General features: G+C 32.4%; 4 protein-coding genes across 7 annotated transcripts; 1 reads left to right on the top strand and 3 right to left on the bottom strand.

The window, feature by feature from the left end:
- The first annotated feature begins 6 nt into the window (after nucleotides 1-6).
- Nucleotides 7-1903, top strand: LOC124438291 (leucine-rich repeat-containing protein 42-like). Of its 2 annotated transcripts, none has more exons than XM_046988357.1 (4): nucleotides 7-302; nucleotides 460-844; nucleotides 914-1169; nucleotides 1457-1903. In XM_046988357.1, the coding sequence occupies exons 1-4, from the start codon at nucleotides 155-157 to the stop codon at nucleotides 1832-1834; spliced, it is 1167 nt and encodes a 388-aa protein (XP_046844313.1). In that variant the 5' UTR covers nucleotides 7-154; the 3' UTR covers nucleotides 1835-1903. The 2 variants fall into 2 exon arrangements, with proteins under 2 accessions (XP_046844313.1, XP_046844308.1); XM_046988352.1 differs by having other exon boundaries at nucleotides 8-305.
- Nucleotides 1797-10955, bottom strand: LOC124438213 (zinc finger protein 343-like). 3 transcript variants are annotated; one of them, XM_046988225.1, is made up of 5 exons: nucleotides 10651-10955; nucleotides 4375-5562; nucleotides 2917-3078; nucleotides 2514-2624; nucleotides 1797-2395 (listed from the first exon to the last, which is right to left on the bottom strand). In XM_046988225.1, exons 2-5 carry the CDS (start codon nucleotides 5548-5550, stop codon nucleotides 2120-2122), a joined length of 1725 nt encoding a protein of 574 aa, XP_046844181.1. In that variant the 5' UTR covers nucleotides 5551-5562; nucleotides 10651-10955; the 3' UTR covers nucleotides 1797-2119. The 3 variants fall into 3 exon arrangements, with proteins under 3 accessions (XP_046844181.1, XP_046844171.1, XP_046844191.1); XM_046988215.1 differs by lacking the exon at nucleotides 10651-10955 and adding an exon at nucleotides 5718-5879; XM_046988235.1 differs by lacking the exon at nucleotides 10651-10955 and adding an exon at nucleotides 5718-5879 and having other exon boundaries at nucleotides 2367-2624.
- An 891-nt stretch (nucleotides 10956-11846) lies between these two features.
- LOC124438199 (transcription factor RFX3-like) lies at nucleotides 11847-22834 on the bottom strand. The gene is made up of 16 exons (XM_046988208.1): nucleotides 22448-22834; nucleotides 19005-19071; nucleotides 17560-17791; nucleotides 17146-17327; nucleotides 16397-16513; nucleotides 15769-15944; nucleotides 15421-15479; nucleotides 15125-15240; nucleotides 14895-15043; nucleotides 14681-14778; nucleotides 14259-14408; nucleotides 14101-14184; nucleotides 12983-13107; nucleotides 12741-12894; nucleotides 12441-12501; nucleotides 11847-12371 (listed from the first exon to the last, which is right to left on the bottom strand). The coding sequence occupies exons 1-16, from the start codon at nucleotides 22536-22538 to the stop codon at nucleotides 12253-12255; spliced, it is 1980 nt and encodes a 659-aa protein (XP_046844164.1). The 5' UTR covers nucleotides 22539-22834; the 3' UTR covers nucleotides 11847-12252.
- Nucleotides 22835-22974: 140 nt separating this feature from the next.
- LOC124444938 lies at nucleotides 22975-23955 on the bottom strand. Its single transcript, XM_046995675.1, has 3 exons — nucleotides 23497-23955; nucleotides 23166-23324; nucleotides 22975-22985 (listed from the first exon to the last, which is right to left on the bottom strand). The coding sequence occupies exons 1-3, from the start codon at nucleotides 23711-23713 to the stop codon at nucleotides 22975-22977; spliced, it is 387 nt and encodes a 128-aa protein (XP_046851631.1). The 5' UTR covers nucleotides 23714-23955.
- Nucleotides 23956-24668: the final 713 nt, after the last annotated feature.

Here is a 24668-nt window from a genome sequence, read left to right on the forward strand (position 1 = left end):
TCGAACTGCAGTATTTAGGATGCGGAAGGATATCCAATAATATCGAAAAAATATTTTGTTTTAATTTGCTTCTTGAGTAGCTGGACGTTCAAATACATTCGTTTGCTTGCTTCTGCCTATAATTGTATCTTTTTAAATCCCATTAAGTAATCCAATGAATTCAGATGAATTCAGTATTGAAGATTTAAGTTTGGTGTACAGTAGGGATGAAAATGGAATACTTCATGCACCTCCAGGATACAAGAGGTTCAAAGATCATAAGAAAAAAAATGAGAATGCAAAGTTGCAAGAACTTGAAGCTGGTGGTTGTGTATCAATAATATTTATTAACAATTATAGCGTAGCTTACAAGCTATAGCTAACAATACCTTCCATGTTTGTGGAGGAGAGTGAATTAAATTATTAGTTTCAGGCCTCCAAAATTCTCTATATATTCATACTCTATTTTTTATGTTTCAGGTGCCTTAACTGCCATGAATGCTCAGCAGATTGATATAAACACTCAAATCTCATGCAGTTTGTTTGAAATCTGTAAAAGTTTTGTTGTAAAAAATCTTCATTTGCTGGAGTCACTTGAACACTTTCCTGAGATCATTGGTTTCCAACTCTTCCTTGAAGCAATAAGGGAAAAATCATTTCATAAAGACTCAAATAATTTAAAGATTTTCTGCCTGGCATACAAGGACCTAATTTTAAAACAACTGTCTTTGCAAGAATCAGCTGTACTAATTAATGAATACATTCATTATTTTGAATGTTTTGAACATCTGCACTCTTTAAACTTGAGCCACTGTCGACTTGGAGATTCTCATCAATACTTGACATTCACTGGACAAATAAAAAGGTGATTTGTTTTACTATGAATTGAACATTTATTTGCATATCCTTTTGAAAATTTATTTGTTTTATTTAGTTTAAAATATTTTAACCTTAAAGACAACTGTCTTACTGACCATGGTCTTGCTAAATGGTCCCTACCATACAGAATGTTTGAGAACGGACCAAAATTTCTACAAGTGCTAGATCTTTCCTGTAATCCTGTGCTGACAGTTGCCTGTTTGAAATCTTTATTGAAGTTTGTTCATTTGAAAAGACTAAATCTCTCAGGAACAGGAGTATGTCACCATGACGAAATCCAAAGATTTAATGACAGAATGAACTTATGCATGGTATGTAGTTTTTGTACGGTAAATGCATCGTAACCCCGGCGAACTTGTAATCATTTTGTAGCATGAATGTTAACTTACTTAAATTTCAGTGGAAAGAAAAATCACTCATAAGAAAATTAGTAACAAAATGCTTTCTAAACGTGTCTCAAATTGTCTTACCACTCGCAGTTATTGAAGAGCGTTGTTTTCAAGTCATCAGGCCATGCGACAATGTTGATTGTTGTATAGCTCAGTTTGATTTTAGAAATTGTCAAAATCTGCCAAATTTATCAACTTTATTATTGCAGATGAAAGAACTCGATGAATATGAAAGAATAGTCACTGAAGGTTGGGCTGAGCCCTTTATAACGGAATTGAATTGCAACCTGGCTATAAAAAGTTTAAGACAGAAAGATAAGCATTGTTATGGTAAAAGTGCTAGTTTTTACAGAAAACCCAAGACATGCACACCTAGCATGAACAAAAATGGCTATCCTGTAATATTGTTGCACTCGCTAGACAGCATTAAACCTGGGACAATTCGTGCATTAACAACGTCTGATAATTACGGTAAAAGACGTCGTATGTCGAGCCATGATAACGAGTCTTTAAAACGCCGAAAGATACTTATGAGGAAAGAATGGACGATTTACAGTTTAAAATTCGTATCTTTAATATATAGCTAGTTTTCATTAAGGATATTATGATAAATGATGATAAATGAAGAAAAAATACATACAAATCCTATTTACAAATATAGTTTGTTCAACAATTGTCAAATTAATATACCCATCCATTACTATTTCCCAGTGATACATCGTAAATGTTTTAAAACTCTAAGTCTTAAACTGTAGGAAAGTCTGTCGTTTATTTTTCTGGTTTTAAGTTTATATATCCGTGGTTTATATATCCGCTATAAAAAAGATTTCGTCAAAATCGTGATAAAATATATGTTCGATAGATATGTTATCCTAACTATTGAAAATTACTGGTTTTAAAGTGTCGACAAAATTTGGTATTATCAAATCTTTTTCTCCGAATGTAGCTTCGCTGAACTTAAAAACATTAGCATTTGAAATATTGTTAAAGTCAAAGGGATAAGCTGTAGTTGTTTCTGGTAAACTATTGTTCAATAAATCTCCATTAGTCTCGGTACTAAGTGGAATCATTGATGAAGGAAATGTTACTCCTGCAGCTAACAGCTCTTTTTTGTTTTTAGTAGTTTTGCTTCGTGCTTTTCTCCCTCCCTAGGGTAAAGACTTTCATGTGAGTACAAGAACAAACATAAAATGATAAAGAAACTTTTAGCTATGTATAAATTCATACAATTCTTATCAACTACATTTTGTTTCCAAAAAAACTCACTCTTTTTCCTGGAGTTCTAGTTTTGTCATTGTGTTGTTTAACATGTTTTCTTAACGAACTTGGATCGGTATATCTTTTAAGACAACCAGGAAACTGACAAGCGTAAGGTTTCTGAAAAAAATTTTAGTCTGTGATAAACTGTCTGTGATAAACTGCTAAAATATGCTAGTCATAAAGATAACATCTTATCTAAAACTTTCTTCAACTTACCATCTTCGTGAATTACTAACAACTTGCATATTTATCATTTTAATATTTCTTGACATTATTCTTAAAGTTTTCATTAAAAATATATACGCAAAATTGATTCATAATACTTGTCATCCTTATAATGCCGTGAAACGCATATATTTGTTTTATTTGTTTTGAGTTTAACATAAATTGTATAGGTTGTTTTATTTACCGTGTCTATGTGTGTCCGTTGATGTTTAGCTCGATCAGAGGAATTTGAAAATGCTTTAGGACATCCACGATATGTACATAAATAAGGTTTCTCTCCGGTGTGTGAACGAAGATGTATCTTCAAATTTTCTAATCTTGAAAATGCTTTATTGCATCCCAAAAACTATTAAAGAAACCAAAACGCATTAAAATATCAATAAAACACAACGCTAAAACTAATGTTTGCCATCAGAAGGAAGACATATTCTAATAGAAATAAACGCTCTTCAACTTGAAATTTTTGTTGACTTTGGACATTAGCCAGTGGAGAAACCAACAAAGACGTTTTTCAAGGGCTATATTATACTTCGTAGGCAACACAGTGTATATGTAAGTTTTACAATATAGTGAGCACCACTATATTTAGTTTTAGATTATGAAATCATATATGTTTTCTCGTAAGAAAAAAAAGGTTGTTGAAAATACACAAAAGTATATTTAATGCAATTAATATCACAGCTAAGCTTGTTATTCTTGCTGTATGATAAGGAAGTAACTCTTCAAAATTTCAACAGCATATCTTAATAAAACTCGATAAAAGCATCAATAAAATTGGAAATTTTACTTTCACAAGTTGCTATGGATTTTTAAATCGCCAATCATTACATGTAATTACACGAGACAAAGAAGAAACCGTCACGAAAACATTTTAAACAACCAAGCCATATTTTATGATTTTTACAAGGAAATTATCGCATGTTTTATTTTATCATTCCTAATCAAGCAAGCAAGTGATGTGTGAAAATTTAACAAAATTAAACTTTGCGTGATTAATGCGATCCATTTAGCACGACACCAATCATTCATTCATGTGAGCTGTGTCGTTAAATCTGTATTTAATGATTAGCCTTTCCTTGGCTCACAGAAGGAAAGGCACAGATAGATAGGAATTACAATTATGTCCAAACGCTTTTTTCATGACAAAATAATATCATACATTTGGATTGAAGTTCTGAAATATTGACAGGGAGAATAGTCAATTACTGCTATTTATCTTTGTAATTGCTGTTTTATGTTTACTATTGTTGTAAAAAATATTAACAATCAATGTTCTAAATCAAAGTAAACTAAATCATCATTTTCAAATTTTACATTTTATAAGCATTCATAGTTACTTTTCTTTGTTTTTCCACATTTTCTTTCAATAGTCACATGCACAAAAGAAATCATTAACCTTGGCACTTGGATCGTCAAGGAAAGGAAAAATAACTTAAAATAACTTTGACTTTGCTTAACCGCGAACTCCAATATAATTGAAATTGAAATGTTAATTGGGTTCCCAGGGAAATAACACATCATATAGAAGATGTATACATTAAAAAATTAAAGTAGAAAAGTCTTTATTTGAAATAAATTAACAACTCCATCAAACGTAACCCAATTATGGCTACTTATGAAAATACATGCATAATGTACATACCGTGCAACGATTTGGTCTTTCTCCGCTATGAACTCTCATGTGAATGACCAGCTTATATCTTGCGTTAAATGGTTTCTGTTTGCGAACGCAATTTTCCCAATAACAAACAAACGAATCGTCTGCTTTCCTATGATCAATATGAACTTTTTCAATATGTCGAACTAAATCGTCTTGTTCGTTGAAAACGTTACCGCAGTTTGACCATTCACATTTATAAATCTGTTGTTCTTTTTCTGTAGATTTTTTGCTCTCACTGTTCACAGTGTTTGCTACGTCAGGATAGAGAGTTGAACGCCAAATTTTCGCTTCATTCATAGATGCTAAATGTTCTTCCATGATTCGTTGCGATTCGCTCTTCTGAACAATCCAGTTATTTGTAAATGGGTTATCATCATGGAAAGGGTTGTTATAACAGCTATTTTTAACAACTTCATTCGTTTTCGAGGATTTTCCAAACTTTAACCCGTGTGCACGTTTTGCAGGAACTGGTCGATCAAAACCTTCCTCGACCTTTACTACAGGTGGCGCAATCTTTTCTGCACGTTTTTGATTTTTGAAATATTCAAACGAACGATTGGCAGAGCTTTGCATAGAGCGAATGACAGTGTTTTGTGTGAATTCATGACCTGAATATTCGTACGGATTGAGTGAGTTCACAGAAGCGATGTTTAGATTTGGAATATCAGCAACTACATTAGTCAAAACCTGAGGATTACTTATTATTCCCGCATGGCCATCTCCGCACAAATCGCTCATGAAACTCTGACAGCCGATATTTGTACTATTTGCAGTTGCGTGCCTTTGGTTAGTCCAGGAAGGCATTTCCTGATTCAACGTAAAATGATTATATAGTTTCGTAGGATGCTTACATTTATTTGGTAAATTATATTCTTGTGTTGACATAGCTTCTTTTCCTACATGATAAAATGTTGAGCGATCATTCAAATTGTGGCCATAACCGTAACTGTAAGTGTTCTCGCCAAGGTTATCTTCCGAAGCAAACGAAGCGATTTTTGTCTGTGTATTGCCAACAGAGTTGCCGGCAAAACTCTCGTACTTGTTGACATTTTGTGTTTTCCAACTGTCCATGTTCATCAAATCAAATTGACTTTGGTATGTTGTATTCTGGTGGGCATACTGTCCACCATAATCTTCGCTCAACTGGGAACTGTACATCGTCACTTGAATCTAGAGAAAAGAAAAAAGTAAAGACAACATATCACTAAAGATAAAGTACAAATGCATGAATAAATAAGATAATGTGAAATATTAATCAGACGAGTGTCATTGCTTTACAAGATAGAAAATTTAGCTTTACACAGTTAATGCGCGTTGTTACTTACCGTTCCCTTTTTGTTAATTAGCCTAGCAAATAAAAAATGGCGTGAATTTTGAAACTGCCGATAAATATTTATGTGTTTGAACGTTTTATATAAACGAGATCGCTGTATGTTCAAAGCAAAGCAAACCAGTATCTTATAACTTGATCAGCGGGATATCTCAGTTTGAGAGCCTTATTGAGAATTCTTGACAGCCGCAAACATTATTTTATTCACAAAACAACCAATCACAACGCAATATGGCTAAGTGGGGTCAACGTTTAAACATGTGACCGATATACGCCTGCGCAAAGCGATTCTATGCTAGGGTGCAATATTTTATCGATAAAATAATTTTTACAAAGACGAAGGCAGACTTTGCCACATTTTTCCTGTCTATTTGAATTTTTCCATTAAAACCTTTTTGTGTTTTGTTGTCATTGTTTTGATTCTCAAAGTGAAATTCAAAGCATACACAGCATGAGCTAGGCAATAGAGCACGACATATTGCAAGAATTTGAGTCTGCAGTTTTATTATGTCGGATATTTGTGCGGACAGTTAAACAGTCAGAACTAACAATGTGACATCTGAAATAATGTCGGGAAGATTGCATTGCTTAAATAAGGAATTAAGTCATTCATTTATAGAGAAAGCATTAGAGTATTTTTAATCCTTGTTAATATAGCAAGCAAATACAATATTAATTTGGTTTTTTCATTAAATGACTTACACATTAAACGAGTCGACGTTCATTGTAATGTTTATATTATCGTATAGAAATGCAATATACTAATATCATAACTTTCAATCAAATTGCCAAAAACAACGAAGTTATCTATACCCTCTTAAGACGTTATAGTTCTCGCCACAACAAACACAGCAGTACTCACTATCAAACAAAATATTGCTACGCAAACTAAAAACTGAAAAGTAGTTCGATTTGTTATAGCGCAAGAGGAGTATGTAAACTAAACATCAAAAGTATTTGTGAAAATAGGTAATGCGAATGTTCTTGAAAAATGGTATTTATAGCTTGAAAAAGCCCTTAATTAATGTATGTAGACAATAAGATTAGATTTCATTTATCCGTTGTGTTTAATGACAAGCAAAGTAGCAGGAACACCATTTTATTTATTAGAAAACAATAACTCCTGGTGATAATTATCTCATTTGTTTTCTGCTGGATACCAATATTTTCTTGCACAAACACACTTTGTCTAGATCTTCCAAAACATTACAATCTTTGAAAATCTTCATAAGATGCATATAGCATACTTATATGAAAACGAGAGTTTTCAATTTTTATCTCGATTGTATGAATGTTCATTTTGATTAAGACGTTAAGAACGCTTTAGAATATTTTCAGTACCGATTTAACCAAAGAACAGATTTTGTATATTACAAAATATAAAATAAAAAAATTTGTCGCTGTTATAGAATTGAAATTTGTACTTAAACACTTTGTCAGCTTTTTGTACTTGGATTTAATTGTAAACGAACTCGATTACTTGATTTTTTTTAATCAAAAATCTCTTCCATTAAAAAAAACTTTATGGCAATAAAAGCAGCCATGTCAGATAATTCGCACAGACCTCGTTGTCGAGTAATGAACATTGTGGTTTTTAAGTACCTTCAACAGTCAACAATAATTTGTTACAGAATGACGTCAAACCAACAACGAGGGTACTTGAAACAAGCGATGTTATTCAATGATGAAAAAATAATAACCTTTCAAAGCACGCAAACGATTCGTATGTTTTATACAAGGCTAGATATTAGGAAAAAACACAGGAATTGAGAAAAGTATAAATTGCTACCTGATTCAAGCAATGAACATTGTTTGGATGTAATTGTTTATTAATCAATTTGACAATAAATAAATGTTGAAATGACTATTTAATTGTTATTAAAAGAAATGAATAGAACTGGTCTATAAACATAATAAACAGTACGATTAAGAAAGTATTAAAATATTTTTTCAAGTTTCTGCAGACTATATCTCTAACTCTTCGAAATAGAATATTTATTCAATTATCAGAAGTCATTAAATATAATCAACACAAACAGATAAATTATGACTCCTGGCCAGTTACCACAAGAATGTAGCTACTTTCTTTTCTCGATCATTGAACTAAATCTCCGGTTCTTAAGTGTTCATTATGCTTCTTTCAATGCAAATATTCTCTACATGTTTTATACTTAAAGTAATACACATATTTTTCATTGATTGCAGCATCAAAAAAGCCAACTACTGAGAAATATTAAAATATATTAATGCAATTTGTATAAACCTCAAACTCTAAAATGTTTGTAGCATAGGAAAAAGCGCGCTGAAAGGTAAAATTTCTCTTTGTGAAACTCACTATCATTAAAAGACCATTAATTACATAGCTATAGCTACATAACTATACTGTTAAGCCAGACCAAAATTGCCATTTATATCTTCCGAAAACTAAGTTTTAAATTTTTTCAGCAACAAAAAATATTTACATAATATGACAAAACAAACTGCACTGGCATTGCAAATTTGTCTATAATATTGAATGCATTAGCTCCTCATATTTTGATGGATTTACTCAAAATCAGTGGCTTAAAAACAATATTTCATTCATTTTCATTTTTCAATCGTAGACTGAACTTATAATCTTGAAGATTTTTAACTATTTAAAAAATTGAACGTATTTAAAAGTATTTAACCATTTAAATGATATTGAAAGCCCTCCTTCGATCGTCGCAAATATTTTCCGGTACGACTTGCCACAATTGCAAGAAGAATTCAACATAATAATTATGAGACGTACTTAAAGCATAAGATCTTCCGGAAAACTTGTACAAATGTCGGTGTGACGTCAAACAGTCACGCTATGAACAATTTATGACAGCATTTTTTGTTAAATGATGAAAAGACGTGCGAAGCAATATCATTAGTAATCAAAAATATTGAAATACATTGTTATAACAAAGTAGATAGTATTTATGTTTAAACTAACACAAGAAATACTATAAGATAGTAAGTTTATTTTACGAACAAACAATTTTAATTTACACCCTCACATCCGAGGATGAAAGTGGATAAAGAATATCATTTCTTTCAAAGGCCTTATGGGAAGGTTTATCTACTTAAGGAATGATCGAGTGTAATAAAAAACAAGAAAATGTTCACATCTTTACGACATTGTAAGCTGATTAAATATTTTTATAAACTTATTTTACCCGAGGAAGGAATGAAATTTATTAAAAACTACTCAGAAATAAAATATACAAATTATAAAGCTAAAACCATGGAGAAACGGAAAACACTCTTCAAAGATTTTTTCTTTTTCCGTTGAAAGAACACGATTAACAAATAAAGATTTCTCGAACAATTTATCAATAACTATCGCTTTTTGTTAAAACCTCTTTAATCTATGTACATATCTGTACCATAAAATTTAAAATCAAAATCTCAACAAAGTTATGGATATCAAACCATTCAACATGGCGATTATAGCACACAAGAAAAGCCCTGTAAAAAGGCAGGTGTCACATATTGTTAAATATTAGATTTTTATTGAAATAACGTGTCATAATTAGAAATAAAATGAAGTGATATTGACAGTGGGAAATTATTTATAAATAAAATATAAATGGTAGGTGTGACATATGACCATAGCCTTGCAACATGGTAGGTGTGACATATGACCATAGCCTTGCAACATGGTAGGTGTGACATATGACCATAGCCTTGCAACATGGTAGGGGTAACATATGGCCATAGCCTTGCAACATGGTAGGTGTGACATATGACCATAGCCTTGCAACATGGTAGGGGTAACATATGGCCATAGCCTTGCAACATGGTAGGGGTAACATATGGCCATAGCCTTGCAACATGGTAGGGGTAACATATGACCATAGCCTTGCAACATGGTAGGTGTAACATATGGCCATAGCCTTGCAACATGGTAGGTGTGACATATGACCATAGCCTTGCAACATGGTAGGGGTAACATATATAGCCATAGCCTTGCAACATGGTAGGTGTGACATATGACCATAGCCTTGCAACATGGTAGGTGTGACATATGACCATAGCCTTGCAACATTGTACGGGTGACATATGGATATAGTCTTGCAAGCATGGTAGGTGTGACATATGACCATAGCCTGGCAACATGGTAGGTGTGACATATGACCATAGCCTTGCAACATGGTAGGAGTGACATACGACCATAGCTTTGCAACATGGTGGGGTGACATATGCCCATAGCTTTTCAACATGGTAGGAGTGACATATGACCATAGCCTTGCAACATGGTGGAGGTGACATATTGCCATAGCCTTGCAACATAGTGGGGGTGACATATGACCATAGCCTTGCAACATGGTGGGGGTGACATATGACCATAGCCTTCAACATGGTGGGGTGACATATGACCATAGCCTTGCAACATGGTAGGAGTGACATATGACCATAGCCTTCAACATGGTGGGGTGACATATGACCATAGCCTTGCAACATGGTAGGTGTGATATATGACCATAGCATTGCAACATGGTAGGGGTGACATATGACAATAGCCTTGCAACATGGTAGGGGTGACATATGACCATAGCCTTGCAACATGGTAGGGGTGACATATGACCATAGCCTTACACTTTGTCATTGTCATAACAGCTCTTGTGTTGAAAAGTTATAAAATTAATTTCTACATGATTTAAAAATGACAATCACAGCTATGATTATAAAAATGACAAAATCATGATTCTATACAAAAGTTGTTTGATGAACAAAAGGTCAGCCCAACAACATAGCGGATTTTTATCTTTGAGTAATATGCTATGTGTCGTCGATAAAAATCATACAAACATAAATGGTTTTGCACACGATTTACTAAAAAAACCGTTCGTGAAACGGCTATGTCGTGAGCGAAATAATATTAAACGAAATAGTTGCTTTGTTCTTGAACAACTTACCAAGATAATATAGTAACTTCCTCACAAAACACGCTGCTGTATTGCCATTTAAAATCACAGAACTATATCCCACAACCAACGCATCTAAGACGCATGTGTTTTGTTGGTTTCATGAGTAGTAATTTTCCACAATGAATATTATTACTTCTTTAACCTGATGCTCCTTTATAAATTGTCAGCTAACAGCATAATTTCCGATGTTTAGTTTCCACGATATTCAGTACTTTTTATGCCATTTTCCGGCGATTTTGCAAGTTCAAGTTTCTCAAATTGTTGTACATAAATCATGAAGAAACCAGATTATTCTAAAGAATTGGATTACGTAATAATTACATAAGCACCATCATTCCGCGCATTTTTGTTTCAAGGTTCATATTTCTATTCCTGTTTACAAAGGTTTTCATAGCGAGCGGTCACTGGCCATTTCTCTTTGCTTGGACACGTTCAGATATACTAATTTTATTTATAGAATCATAGATAATTCCCCCGAGTGACACAAGTTTACAAAAATCTTCCTCTTTGTAGAAATGAGATCTCCCATGGCGCTACAAACCTGAAGTTTTTTCATACAACACCACGAACAATGAATTATTCAATTGAAAAAAAATAAAATCAATTTAGCTCGATGTTGTGGATATTGAAGAACCGCCATGCCATGCAAACATTCAAGAAGCGACAGTAAAAAGATTTATGTAGTTGTACTGCATTAAGTGACAATAAATATGATTTATTTATACTTATTTACTTATGAATTTGCGCCATTCATGTCCAGGACAAAAGCAGTGTGTAGTGGTGTAATCCATGGGATGAAACGTTCTCCACGATTTACATGTTGTTTCAGTGGCGGGATTTAGAGATGGTTCAAATAAATTATGCAAGCTCATTTAAAAATTTATAGCTTTTTTAACAACGTTGTTGGGGTTGTTGGTTGGAAATTTCTAGAGAATATTTAACTACAACACTCCTAATAGGATTTGCTCTGAAGCATTTTAATATGAAAATATACTTTCAGCATTGTATTCTGACCTACCTTGAATCCAGTACTGCGTATTTTTTCTCAAAGAATATTTCTTTTTTGTCAAACGCCACCATTAGTGTAACGATCCTTTTTATTTATTTCTGGTACACGAATTTTTCTGTATTCACTCAAAATGAATGCAAATAGCATTACGGCATTGGAAAAACCAAAACTTTGATAAATAGATAAGGAAATGTAATTGCAGATGACAACACTCAATTTTTGAAACAACTAATTTTCTAATATTTACTTCTACAATTGAAAACTATCAACGGCCTTACGACTACAAGTAAAAAACAAGATTTCAAACAAAATCCGCGAATGATAATCAAAATCCGACAACCCAAATTTCAGGTCAGGATAGAACTTAGCAATAAAATCGTCGAAAGTAAAACTACGAAAAGCAAGAGCAATACGTATTTATGAATTTTATGAATAACTGTGACCATTCATGTTACTGTACCAATTGAGAGTAGTTGAAAGCAACACAGTTCCACAAAATACATCACGAAAAGATGAAACTATAGGGCAGAATGCTGAACAAACAGCAATGAATGATGTTGATGTAATATTTTACAATGTTACTAGTTCGTCTTCTGTTTTTTCTTGTCTGGTTCATCAGTTGTAGGAAGATCACCCGACCGCATAAGATCACTGCAATCATTATCTGAAGGTACTTCTGATTCACTACCAGCAAGGCCGTCTGATTAAAAAATTGTGAAAATTACGTCATTGTGTCATTTAAAAAAAAACTTTAAACCAGGAAACATACTTTGTCTGAGTTGATCAAGAGGATTTAATGACAAAGCCAGTTTATTGCCAAAACCGACAAACTAGAAAAAATATTTATGTTTTAATGTTAATGAACTATTTTGTAAGTGACTTCTAGCTGTAACCTTGTCCTTTACCATAAAAAATAAGTGGTTATAAATGATTTATATAGAATGGAGATGTTAGCTAAACTTAAATAAGAACTTCACATATGCTGTCGCGAAAGAGATGTTTCGTAACGATATATGCTTAAAAAATAGCAACAAGTTTGAATGATTAAACCAAGAAATAGCAATATTACCTCGCCCATGACTGCGATAGGTGATTTTCCAGTAGCTGCGGCTACTTTATGTTCAATCAAATAAAACATATACTCATCATAGAGAAGACGAATTAAATGAAATGATCCAAAACTAGCAGCACTACGTAAAGTAAGATCACGAATGACCATTGAACTATTAAGAAAAAAACAACCCATGTAAACCTTAAGGATGTTGAAAACTATATAACTTAATGATGCTACTTTTATAAAAATTTACTGACCTATAAAATGACCATTTTAATAAAAACTGTCGAGCAGCTTTAGGATATGAAGGTGTGCCTTCCGTAGAAGCAAGCACTTTATTCACAACACTTTCGAGCCATTCTGCCCATTTCTCAAGAGAGTTCTACAAAAATGAACAAAAACTTGTACGATAAATGAGTCTTGGTTAGCAAATCTTCACTCTGTTAGCGCAAGATCATCGCTTATATGTGTGCATATGAACGTCAAAGACAGCAACTTCACAAAAAATTCAGATGAATCGGTTTCAAACATTTCAACGAAGACAGACAGACTTGAGCCAAGAGAAATTATTGCTGGGCACTGGAGTATCGGATTAGGTCGGAGCTCAGGAAATTTTTGTCTGCCAGAGCCAGAGTTTGTTCATCTCCGGCAAAAACTCCGGCTGCAGTTGTTTGTGCTGCAAAATATTGTCAGACTTTGCTAAACGTATCCAAAATTTTTGTACCACATTTTTGTATCAACAAACGATAACTATCGGCTAAAATCGAAAAACTTCAATGAAAATAAAACGTTTGATGCATGAAACAACATGACGCTAGATTACGTTGTCACATGCTAATTTATGATTGAAAGTCGGAGTGTACAAATATATAAAAATTTTCCTTCCTGATGTGTTTTTGTTGGTTTTTTTTTCATGACTGACTAGAGTCAACAAACATTTTGTTCGATATAGCAACAACGTTGGCTAACATCCCTATTATTTGACTTTTTTCAAAACCGGCTTTTAATGGCGTCAATAATTGTAGGAACTATTATTTGTAGATATGACGTCATACCTACAAATATTGAGAATTATTTGTAAATATGACGTCAGAATTATAGATATTGAGAGTTATTAGCATGTAGTTGACCAATCAAAACATAGTGAATGATAATACACCTTAAACTGTTATACAGTGAATCGAGTTATAATGTAGCCGGAGCCGGAGTTTGAAACCGGAGTTCTGAATTGAAAAGAAGCCGGAGCCGGAGAAAAAAAACCAGAGTTTGCACAGCTCTAAGAGAAAAATGGACGTGCATTGTGCATACTATCACAGAGAATATATGCCTGCTCAAATGAGCGAAAGGATCATCAATATGAATATTATTTTTTTACTTGTTCAGACAAAGTTTCTTTAAAATCAGCTTCCAACTGATTGACAACGTCATCATCACATTGGCAAACCCAAGACGCTTGCTCCTACCGATTAATCAAAAACATCACTTTAAAAATTATACTTTTGCATTGCTACATGGTTAAATACCATGCATTACCTGAACATTGACAAAATCTACACGATTCAAATCAGCCAACATTTGACTGATCTGTTGTGGGTTTTGAAGTACAGCGCGAGCAGCTTGAGCAAGATGGTTTAGCGACGTATACCGTCGTAAAGTTTGAGAGAATGCACTGCATGTTGAAATCTAACAAAAAAGTAAGTATAGACACACGTTATACTAAACAACATTGGCGAGGTCAAGTATGGTTTCACTTCCATTACAATTTATATAGAAAAATGAATAGAATAATAATTGGAAAATTAGAATTTGAAAGGAACAATTTAAAAAATTGAAGATAACAATTCGTTAGGAGATTGACCACACTTAAAGGCAACTTAAATGAAATCGAGTTAAAATATATATATTTATCCCCACCCAAGTAAAACATTGCCAGCAGTAAAATAACTATCAAATACCTTAAGTTCAACCATTTTATGGGGTACATCTGCAAGACCACCACCAAGCCACGATTCGAGACATTTTGCGTAGTTTCTAATGGCTGACGTTAACGAACCTATAGAGTTTTAATTAATAATTGATTAAGTACACGCGGAGTATCATAATTGGGTAGGAGTAAAAAACGAAATTAAGTTTATCTACATATGTAAATGACATGGACTATTAACTTACCTGGTATTGGTCGTAATACATTTGGTATCAAAGTTTCAACCAAAATCTGATATAGAACATGATCAGCGTTTTTAACGAATTCCAACACAGGTTCATAATTACACAGTAATGTTAACTTGCTTTTAGGAAGTCGTTCTTCCATATCTTGACTGGAATCACAAACATCATGAAACATTTACAATCTTAAGCATGTTGCTGTCATTTATCTTTATGTTGAACAGTTTACAAACCATGGAGTTTGTGAATCCTGTTTTGATTCATCTTCCAATAAGGGAGCACGCCAAAATGTATGCCATAACGCTTCGACCATTGAAAATTGTAAATTAACAACGACGTCCAAAATTGCCTTTAAAATAGTAAAATAATCAAAGTGATGAACACAAATATGAGCGATCATTTTCGTAAACTAGTATAAAAACAACAAAAAACACTTCATGTCACATTTAATTGTTATGGGTAACAAATCTATGGATATTCAGCTGTAATGTGTTTAAAACTCGATGAAAAATTCCTCGATAATGAGTACCTGACAGTGTTCATGATACATTTGAGAAAAGATGTCTATATCTGAACTGCTTATTCCATCTAAAGAATTCAAAATAAAAATATACGACGTGAAACACCACAGTGTTTAATATCCCAACTCATGTTAATGTAGCACTTTCTCTGGATGAATAATATATCGATCATTTACTTGCACTAAAATCACGATAAAGCCTAATGTACTCTCTACGATTTTAAAGTATCCCTATCTATCTCGAACACTCTAATCCATCCTTAATAGTAGCTACAATATTTAAATCTCTTTACTTTCTTAATTGAAGTCGTTGAAAATATCAACTGAAGAGAAAGAACGTTTTTTTAAAAGTTGTACCAGGTAAAGGCTCTGTAATTTCAACTGGTTTAAAATGAGGCAGGCCTTGCGAAGTATCACCCAAATATTGTTGATGTTGTTCTTGTTGATTTTTGTTTTGTTGTGAGTCATCCGTAACTTTAGTCTGTTCTTCTCCAAATGAATCATTCTCAATTTTCGCAGTTAGTTTCAACTTACTAAATAATATGAATAAAATAACACTACATATACATATAACTAAATTGAAATCAATTATGATGTCACATAACAAAATAATTTTTTTGTTCGTCAATAATATATATTTTTTAATATCGTATTTTAAAAAAATTCGTTCGTTTTACGCATAATTAAAGAGAAATAACTCACTCAGGCGCCAATTCGACAATTTCAGTTTTTATAAAAGATTATAAACTAGACATTTATTGTCAAACATTTCACGTGTGGCAACTTGAAATAAAATTACAAACTATTCAAAAATCAAGACAATCTTGTGTTTCTTATGTATATAAATACATTTGTAGGTAAAACAGCGATGTTCACAATCCAAGAGACACATATCAGAAATTACGTATTTTATAGTTTGCAGTTTTCATGTCATACTTGGATGAACAAATCAAGATATACACACTTTATAAACACTGTTGTGTACCTTTTATGAGTAGACGGTGATTGACGCATGGCTCCAGGAATATCATTATCAACAAGAGCGTTGAGTGGAGAGTTTAGTTTAATGCGTATACCGTAGTAATGATACTTTGAGTTGCCCCTAAATATAAATAAAACTAAAGGTAAAGAAATGTCTTTAAAAACTCAGGAAAGTCATCTGTTTTTGAGAAGGGCTTGAAAAATAATTAATTATTCATAGTACTTCATTATAAAATATGGAGTGAAGTCAAAACATAAAATATGAAAGTATTAAATTTAGTTCACATATGGTTTATAGATGCAGATACATATACAGGTGTATAATTATGTGATGTTAAAACATACATTCCTACATTTAAACTAATACTAAAGTCTTACAATTTGTTTGCGTGTTTTAACAAAGAACTTCACAAAAAGAAGTATATGATAAGGAAAAATTCGCAACCATTCAAATATTAAAGTTAAATTAATTTTACGTAAACGGAAGGAGTTTTCTAAATAACTGACAAGTTTGATGTACGGTCGAATAAGAAAAATAAAAAGTATTTACTTTTGATAATTCTTTAAATTACATGGGGTTTAGTAAAGATGTGTAAAAAGAGCTCAGGTATAGTTAATGTAAGGAGATCGTACATTTTTTTTATGTATCAGGCGTACGTCAAGACCTGTGGACAAATTTCTTCCGTAGAATTGGAATGGATATTGTATTACTTGCATACGCAATAATCACATAAAAAATAAATACTTTAATACCTAGTTCCCAGTCTTCGTGTTTTAAGACCGACAAACACGGAACGTATGAGTTTGCCAAAACTTGCAGCATTTACAGCATCAAGTTTGTTGACCTGACAATGTTGTAAATAATGATTGTAGAGTGTACTCCGAGGTAAACTAACACCTTCTGAAGTCTCGTAATTCTCCAGTAACCACGAAACCTGAAACATAACATACGTATGATGGAAAGCAATACATAGTTATCTAAGTAACAGTTTAAATATTTAACTGCTATAAATTGGATTATTACGTTGAAAATAAATAAATTGAATCTTGAGATAAGGTCATGCATTTATTTAACAAAACCACATGTACATAGACATTTAGTATTTTGTAAACAATCAAGTTTCCTCATCAAGAGTAAAGGATGTAAAAATGTTTTATCAATAATACCGTTGCAGGTGAAGTTCTAGTTGTATGGGTTAGTGGAGTCCGACTGGCCATTTGAGGAGTTAGACCAGTAGCATGTTGATATGTGATAACTTGTCCTTGACTACCAGGTACCATGGTAGGAGATTCAATAGTAGAAGTTGTATAGGTTGCTTGATGTTGGTTACCATCCATGTAAGCGGTAGCAGGAGGTCCTTGTTGTCCAAACATGCTATTATCAGCATATGAGAATGAACTACAAAAAAAACAATTACCAATGTTTGCAAAACCAAACCAATATATGGAAGTCTTAAGTAGAAAGAAATTTGTGACCTTTGTGAAAGTCATTAAACCGACTGATTTTCATATCACCGTTGCAAATAAGGCAGGCAGATTGTAACAGTTCTTGTTGAAATCGTTAGTAATGAAACATTTCACTTTTGTTAAATACTGGAACGCATTTAGCAGCAATATTTAAATCTAGGGTTTTTTGGTTCATTTTATTGGGCAAAAATCTTCGCGCTACAAATTTCCATATTGCTTTATTCCGCGTTAGCGAAAATATTTGCGCAAGTGGTAATTTTGTCCTAAAAAGACAAACAATAGTTCTTAATAAAATATTACCATTATTTGTTTTTCAGATCTTTTCTTAATAATATATGATCAAATTATAAACGGAACAGGTAAATTTCAACTTGAAGCTGCATTGAAAAACGAAAATAATAAATTATGTAAAAATTTATGAGTGATTGACACACCTGTACATTTTGGAGTATAAATAGAAAAAGATTTAAAACTTACGAATATGTTCGAGTTGGCATAGTCAACTTTGTCGGAATAAAGCAAGCTGGATGTAAAAATGAGTCATTTTTTAATACAATGAAATTAAGGCCTAGCTTTTTACAAGCTCAAATATCGCCATGAGCATTTACCATTGTCATGGAAATGAATAGATAAATATCTTTTTATTAAAACCTGTTGCCTCAGCAACGCGAGATTACCACTTTAAAAATATCTCATTGTACAAAAGAAGTCAAAAGAACGATTCCACCATAGAAAAATCATCAGCAAAACAAAATAAAATTTAGTAAAGAAAATTACACTCGAGTAGACTAAAGACATGAATGAAAAACACAATTCTCGGGACAAGTCAATTGGTTTTCTTGTATTCATGAAAAATGAATATTGTTGCCTTGAATGCATTTAGTGGACACACTGAAGACATCTGAACCTTCGAATCAAATGCTCACATCGGTTAGCTGCTTTTGTTTTAAAAAATATTCACATAGTTTCGTCAAGTGCAATATCATACATGCCCTCCTTTCTGCAGGTGTTTAGAATTTCCATATTTAAGCTCATTAATAATATTCTTTGTGTTTTTGCTAAGCCTGAATGATCATAGTGAAAAGGATATTTTTAACCTAAACGAAAAGTAAAGACCAGAAGCTCTTCTGTGAGTAGATTCTTACCCTGGACCATTCGAGTACATTGTTGATTGGTCCCCTTCAACAAAGTGGACGTCCGAGTTTGGAAATGCTAAATGAAATAAAAATAGTTTTAAAAAGATTTAACCACATTTTATAAGTATGCATACTCTAAGTGATACTTGTGAAGTAAGCGCACGAGTGAGTGTTCTCGTGAACTTTTCTTAACAGATTTTGCCGAGGAAATAAAGAGGAACGAACGAAAGAATCGAGCAAGAGTAAATGCTTGTTGTTCTGCCTTTCTTTATTATACCTTTGCTCTTTATCAAATTATTCGAAGTTAAATTATCGGGGGTAAGAGAATGAAGTATGGATTGTTGATTAGTTTGCTGATTGAAAGTCTTTTGTTGTTGATCTCCTTGATTTGTAACATGCTCTGTAGTCGTAATAAAGCCATGATTATCTGCTACACTTTCAGCAGTAGCAGCGACAACAGTCATTTCTGTAAGACTGCCTTGCGCTGCTACTCCGCAAACTACTAAACTTTGACTCGCCATTTGGCGTAGATCTAGAGAAAGGATTCAAAGACGTGATCCTATTCATTGCCGACGTACCAGTCCCACACCACTAAAAGCAGTCAGTAAATACAGATGAATTCGTCTCATTGCATTCTCAATATTCCCAAAGCTTGTCTATTCATTGCCGATGTATTAGAATACATAATTGTTACATTCCTCAAATAACCTCAACGTCATTTACACCAACAAAATCATTTGCAAAATAATAAAAGAACAAGTTCGAAAGGATAACGATAGAGCTTACTCTAAGGACCAGTAAAATTTACCGCTACTATAAATGACGCAACATAGTAGAGCGTCGTTTACGACAACCGATATATATTTAAATAAGAAGTTTATTCATCAATGTTAAAACCAATTTTACGACGAAAAGACGTAGATGAGGTATATATATGGCATAAAGAAAACACAGATAATGATTTCGAACTTATAAAAGAGTTGCACAATTAATATGTTTCCAAATAGTCTGCCAGTCAACCATATTTACAATTAACAATGTGGAGCGTACAAGAAGTAAATTCTACGCATCACAGTTAATGTCTTAAGACAATGTAAAAGAAATGTGGTTATATTCATACTTTCTTACGCTTGTGTATACGATAGCACGCTAAATTTCTTGTATCCTTGGCTACAGTGGTCGCCTTGGAGCTTATTCTTTGCAAGTTTCCTCACCAAGCAACAATTCAACTACACGACTACATACAACGAACTGAGAATGACGATGACGACGACGTGCCGTCAAACTACCTGTTTGCGGGGAGCACGATAATTACTGCAGGGCATGCAGTATCATTAATAATTAACCAAGTATTTTTAAATAAATACAAATTTCGCGACAGCTTTTAAAAATTGTCAACTTCAATTTAAATTACAAAAAAAAGTAAAAATATAACCAGATGCTTTGATAAACATTTTTTCATGGAAGCATGTTGAACTTAAAGAATCTGTGGTAAAATGTTTCAAGTATGCTAAAGTTCATATACTAATCATTATAACCACCAAAATCTTTGGTAAAGGAAGGATATGAAGAAAAAGAGGAAATAATAATCATAATAATAATAATAATAAATTTATAATACTGGCAACAACAATAATAAATTGTAATAAATTAAAAGAAATTTTCTCAGCTTAATAATTTGAAATACACGACTTAAACTACGCTAGTTTCATTCTAACATTTTCATTTTGTTAAAATTTTCGATAGCACTTCAAGGTTATATTAATATATTAACGTCGGGCACACGTTAACGATATTTTAAACATCGTTCTAGAAATGAAAGAACGTTCTTATGGCAACCCAGAAATAACATCAAGCATTTTAAGGTTGTATTTTCTATGCATATTTCATAGTAAGAATTGTTGCTGTACAACTGATACTGACAAATCAAAAGTTGAAATTCGTGTAGATAGAAATTTACGCAGGTATCTTCCATAAAAATAAATGATAGTGGTTTCCTTAAAATATTTTGCTCCTCTTTATGAAAGAACACCTTAAATACAACTCTTTATCATATTGGCAATGAAGAAATGTATTATGCAAGACAAAAATTTGAATTCGTCCTCTCTGTGAAATTTTTACTTGTTGAAAATGGTTAAGACTCAATTGGCTTTAATATATAAGGACTAACGATCATCCATGTTTTTGAATGAAAAAAACCGTTTACATTTATGTAATAATATAGTAGGAAACTCAACTGTGATTAAGGCACAATTTGCACAATTCTGTTGTGATATATTTTACTGATAGCGATGGCATGTTGCTCAAACTTTAAAAGATATCATAGCCTTTTAGAAAAGAACTAGATGTCTTGAAATTAAGAATGTTTGAGCAAATTAACTCGATCAGTTTGTATTCCTTGCAATGAATAACTAACAGCTTTAGTAAATTGTTTGGTGCTTTATCAATTGTGCAACAATTTAAAAAGACGACTATCCAATCATCTCATGATACTGGCAAATAAATACAATATTGCTTCAGTATTGAGAACTGATATATTATATAACGACTTATTTTCAATACTTTACAATTCCAAAGCCTTATTAAGCCTTATTTTATGGACGTTTGACATTCATGCACGTTGCTGTCGTAATAATAATAAAGACAAACATAACAAAAATGTATTGTATTATTATTGAAAGGGATTTTAATTTAAAGTAAAACTAGTCCTTGCTGGATGGTAATCAATTTTATTGTGTCCATGGTTTTAGTAAAAGACGCCGTAGATAAGGCAACTGTTAAATTCTTTTATATATTCTAAGTTAAATTATTACTAAGATAGCGACAAGTTTATTCTAAGATTTGAATTCCGTGACACGATATCCAAAAACTGGTTAATACAACATAAGCGATGTGTTTAAATTTGTTATATTGTACAAATATTTGACCAAATGTACAACTGACCAAAGGAATAATTTCATTGTTATTAAAAACTCAACATAAAAATTAAAGAAATATCTAAATAAGATATGTAGCTTCTCTAATATTTTTGTTTATGGCCTATTTCATCTATTTCTTAAGTTAGTAAAAAACTAACCGAGATGAGTATCAAACATCTTGATTTCAAGAACATCGTGTAAATATTTCTTAAAGAATGCCAATCATACTGTATCACGAAATAAACACAATACATTGACCATGTATTATTGCTACATTGACTGTAATTTTTGCAGTATTTAACGATTAACATCTGTTATACAAACAATGTCCGGCATAGTAAGTGTTTACTTAACAAATTTTTCTGGCTTACGGCTACATCGCACCAGCCAAAATCAGTGGTTGATTTAAAAATTTTAAATGCTCATTAAATGCAACTTAGTGAGTTTAAAAGTGTAGGAGAATTTTTCGATTTTTACCAGGTGTATTGAATGAAAGAAATTAAAACTTAAAACTAACAACAGTTTGATACAAACCTTGAACACTGCCAGGACGATTGTATGTTGGTGTTGGTCTATCCATGAAGTCGTGACATACTCGAGATAATATTGAAAGATTTTGTAACATACTGATGTGGCCGATGTGGCTTAATTGATCGCTTACAACGATCAAAATCGATAAGAAAAATAAAACAGCCAAGCAAGAATGTTTACGAATCTTCGGTCGACAAAATAATGTTTTATAATTATCTGATGTCTTCTTGTGTTCAATTTACCATCGCAACTACAAGAGGTTTTAGTCTGGGTGTTAAACCATATTTTTCATCAGGCGAATATCGCCCACGTCGCTTAACGCCTGCCGTTATAGTTGAATAATTTTCCTTTGTAGGAGGTCATCGTTAAAAAACTTTTTTCGTTTTATGCTTGCAAATATGCTCTTTGACTGCAGTATATGAGTCGATTATCTTTTTGCAATTCAGTTATTTTGCGTGACGAAAGTAGCAGCGTTTTGTTCTATTCAACACACGAAATACATAGAGATTACGTCATGCATTCATAAGCGTCTAGATATTTGCTTGAAACAGATAAAAAAAACAAGTGTCATTAGAAAAAGTTTAGATAGTTCTGTATTTGTTATAAGTAATATTTATTATAGAAATCTGCAATTACTTCTGAAGCAAGCAACACTAGAAATGAATAGTGTTAAGTCATTGATAATTAAAAACCAAAATTGAAATCTTCAAAGGTTGCCTACCTGGACTGGATGTTTCATCTAATCTTTGCTGGTGTGCTTCAAGTAACTGTAAATAGTCAGGATCATCAGACGTTGATTTTTCACTTGAAGTTTTTAATACCACTTCATGTCCTTCAACCACATCAATGGATGACTCTGATTCTTCATCAGATGAAATGTCTGTAAAAATATTAGCAATGACACAGACCCCAAGAAAGCAAATAATAAATTTGTTGCATGAAATGTGTGAGCAATAAAAGATTATCAGAATATTTTTCTCACACATTTTAAAAGAGTTAACTGATTGTGAATTTATATTCATCCGATTCTAAATAGTGGAAATTAAACAAACCGGCTTCATTTGGACCGCTTTTTGAACGAAACATTTGTGCCTCGTCGACAAATCTTGATTTCTTGTTTTCTTTAGTTGAGATTTTATGAACTCCATTTCTATCATTTTTTTCGTCCACAAGAAATATGTATCGTCCAAGTAATTCGCTATCACTGACGGCTTTTGAAGAGCAGTTGGTTGAAGAATCTTCATTAAAAAGAATAAAATGTATAAACATAATAATATAATAACGAATTGACCTTCACAGACCATAATATTAATCATTCTCAGGCAGTGTATGGAACAGATCTGCAATAATCACCAAACGAAATGACAAACAACTTTTGAAAAAAATTCGCCATCTTAAAGAGTTAAGAAACGCTGCACTACCGGGAATAACCTGTAAGCTATAAATTCCAATAGTTGCAAGTTGCAAACAAATACTTCAATTTTCTTTATCTGGCTGCAAGAATTCACAAATATAACTTGAAGACTGAATAAATCCAAGTCACTTTGGCACAAAATTTATGACAAAACATTTCAGCGCTGTACTTTTTCACGTACAAATTAAGTATTAAAAAATGGCTATAACTTGAAGAAAACAGAACTTTGTTATCTTTCAAGTATACTTTTTTATTTCAATTACTATCCAGCTTATGTGCTAACTATTTGCCTTTGAAAAGATTTTAGAAACAATCAACATAATTGTTATCCGTGAAATCCAAACCTTGATGAACATTGTGAAATGAAAATAGTATAAAATAGCCCTCTGAAAGTATTTTAATAAGATGTTTAATAAAGAGCTTACTCTACGCTTTCTGTTTTAAAAATACTACAAAAGAAATAGCACCGAAGTATCGTGTATTTACCTTTTCTAAAGTTGATTTGTTCCGTGTTGTCCTTCGACAAAACTTGAACACTGACTTTCATTTGCTTCTTGTTAGAAATGAAATCATCGTTGATTACACGAATCAGCTTATTCTCAGCCATCATTTGATGTTGTGGTACTTTACGGCATAAAGATGTTTGAATCATCTCTCGATAATCACTTCAAAACGGTTTTTACAACTCACGACGTGAATTTGTGAGTTCAAAACTGTGAAGATGGAAAACGGCAAAAAAATTGGGAAAAAACAATAAAAAAAACGATTAAAAATCGCCGAATTAAACCATATTAATCACACAAGGTTTAG

This window comes from Xenia sp. Carnegie-2017, unplaced genomic scaffold, assembly GCF_021976095.1.
Source record: "Xenia sp. Carnegie-2017 unplaced genomic scaffold, XeniaSp_v1 HiC_scaffold_1, whole genome shotgun sequence".
NCBI lineage: Eukaryota > Metazoa > Cnidaria > Anthozoa > Malacalcyonacea > Xeniidae > Xenia > Xenia sp. Carnegie-2017.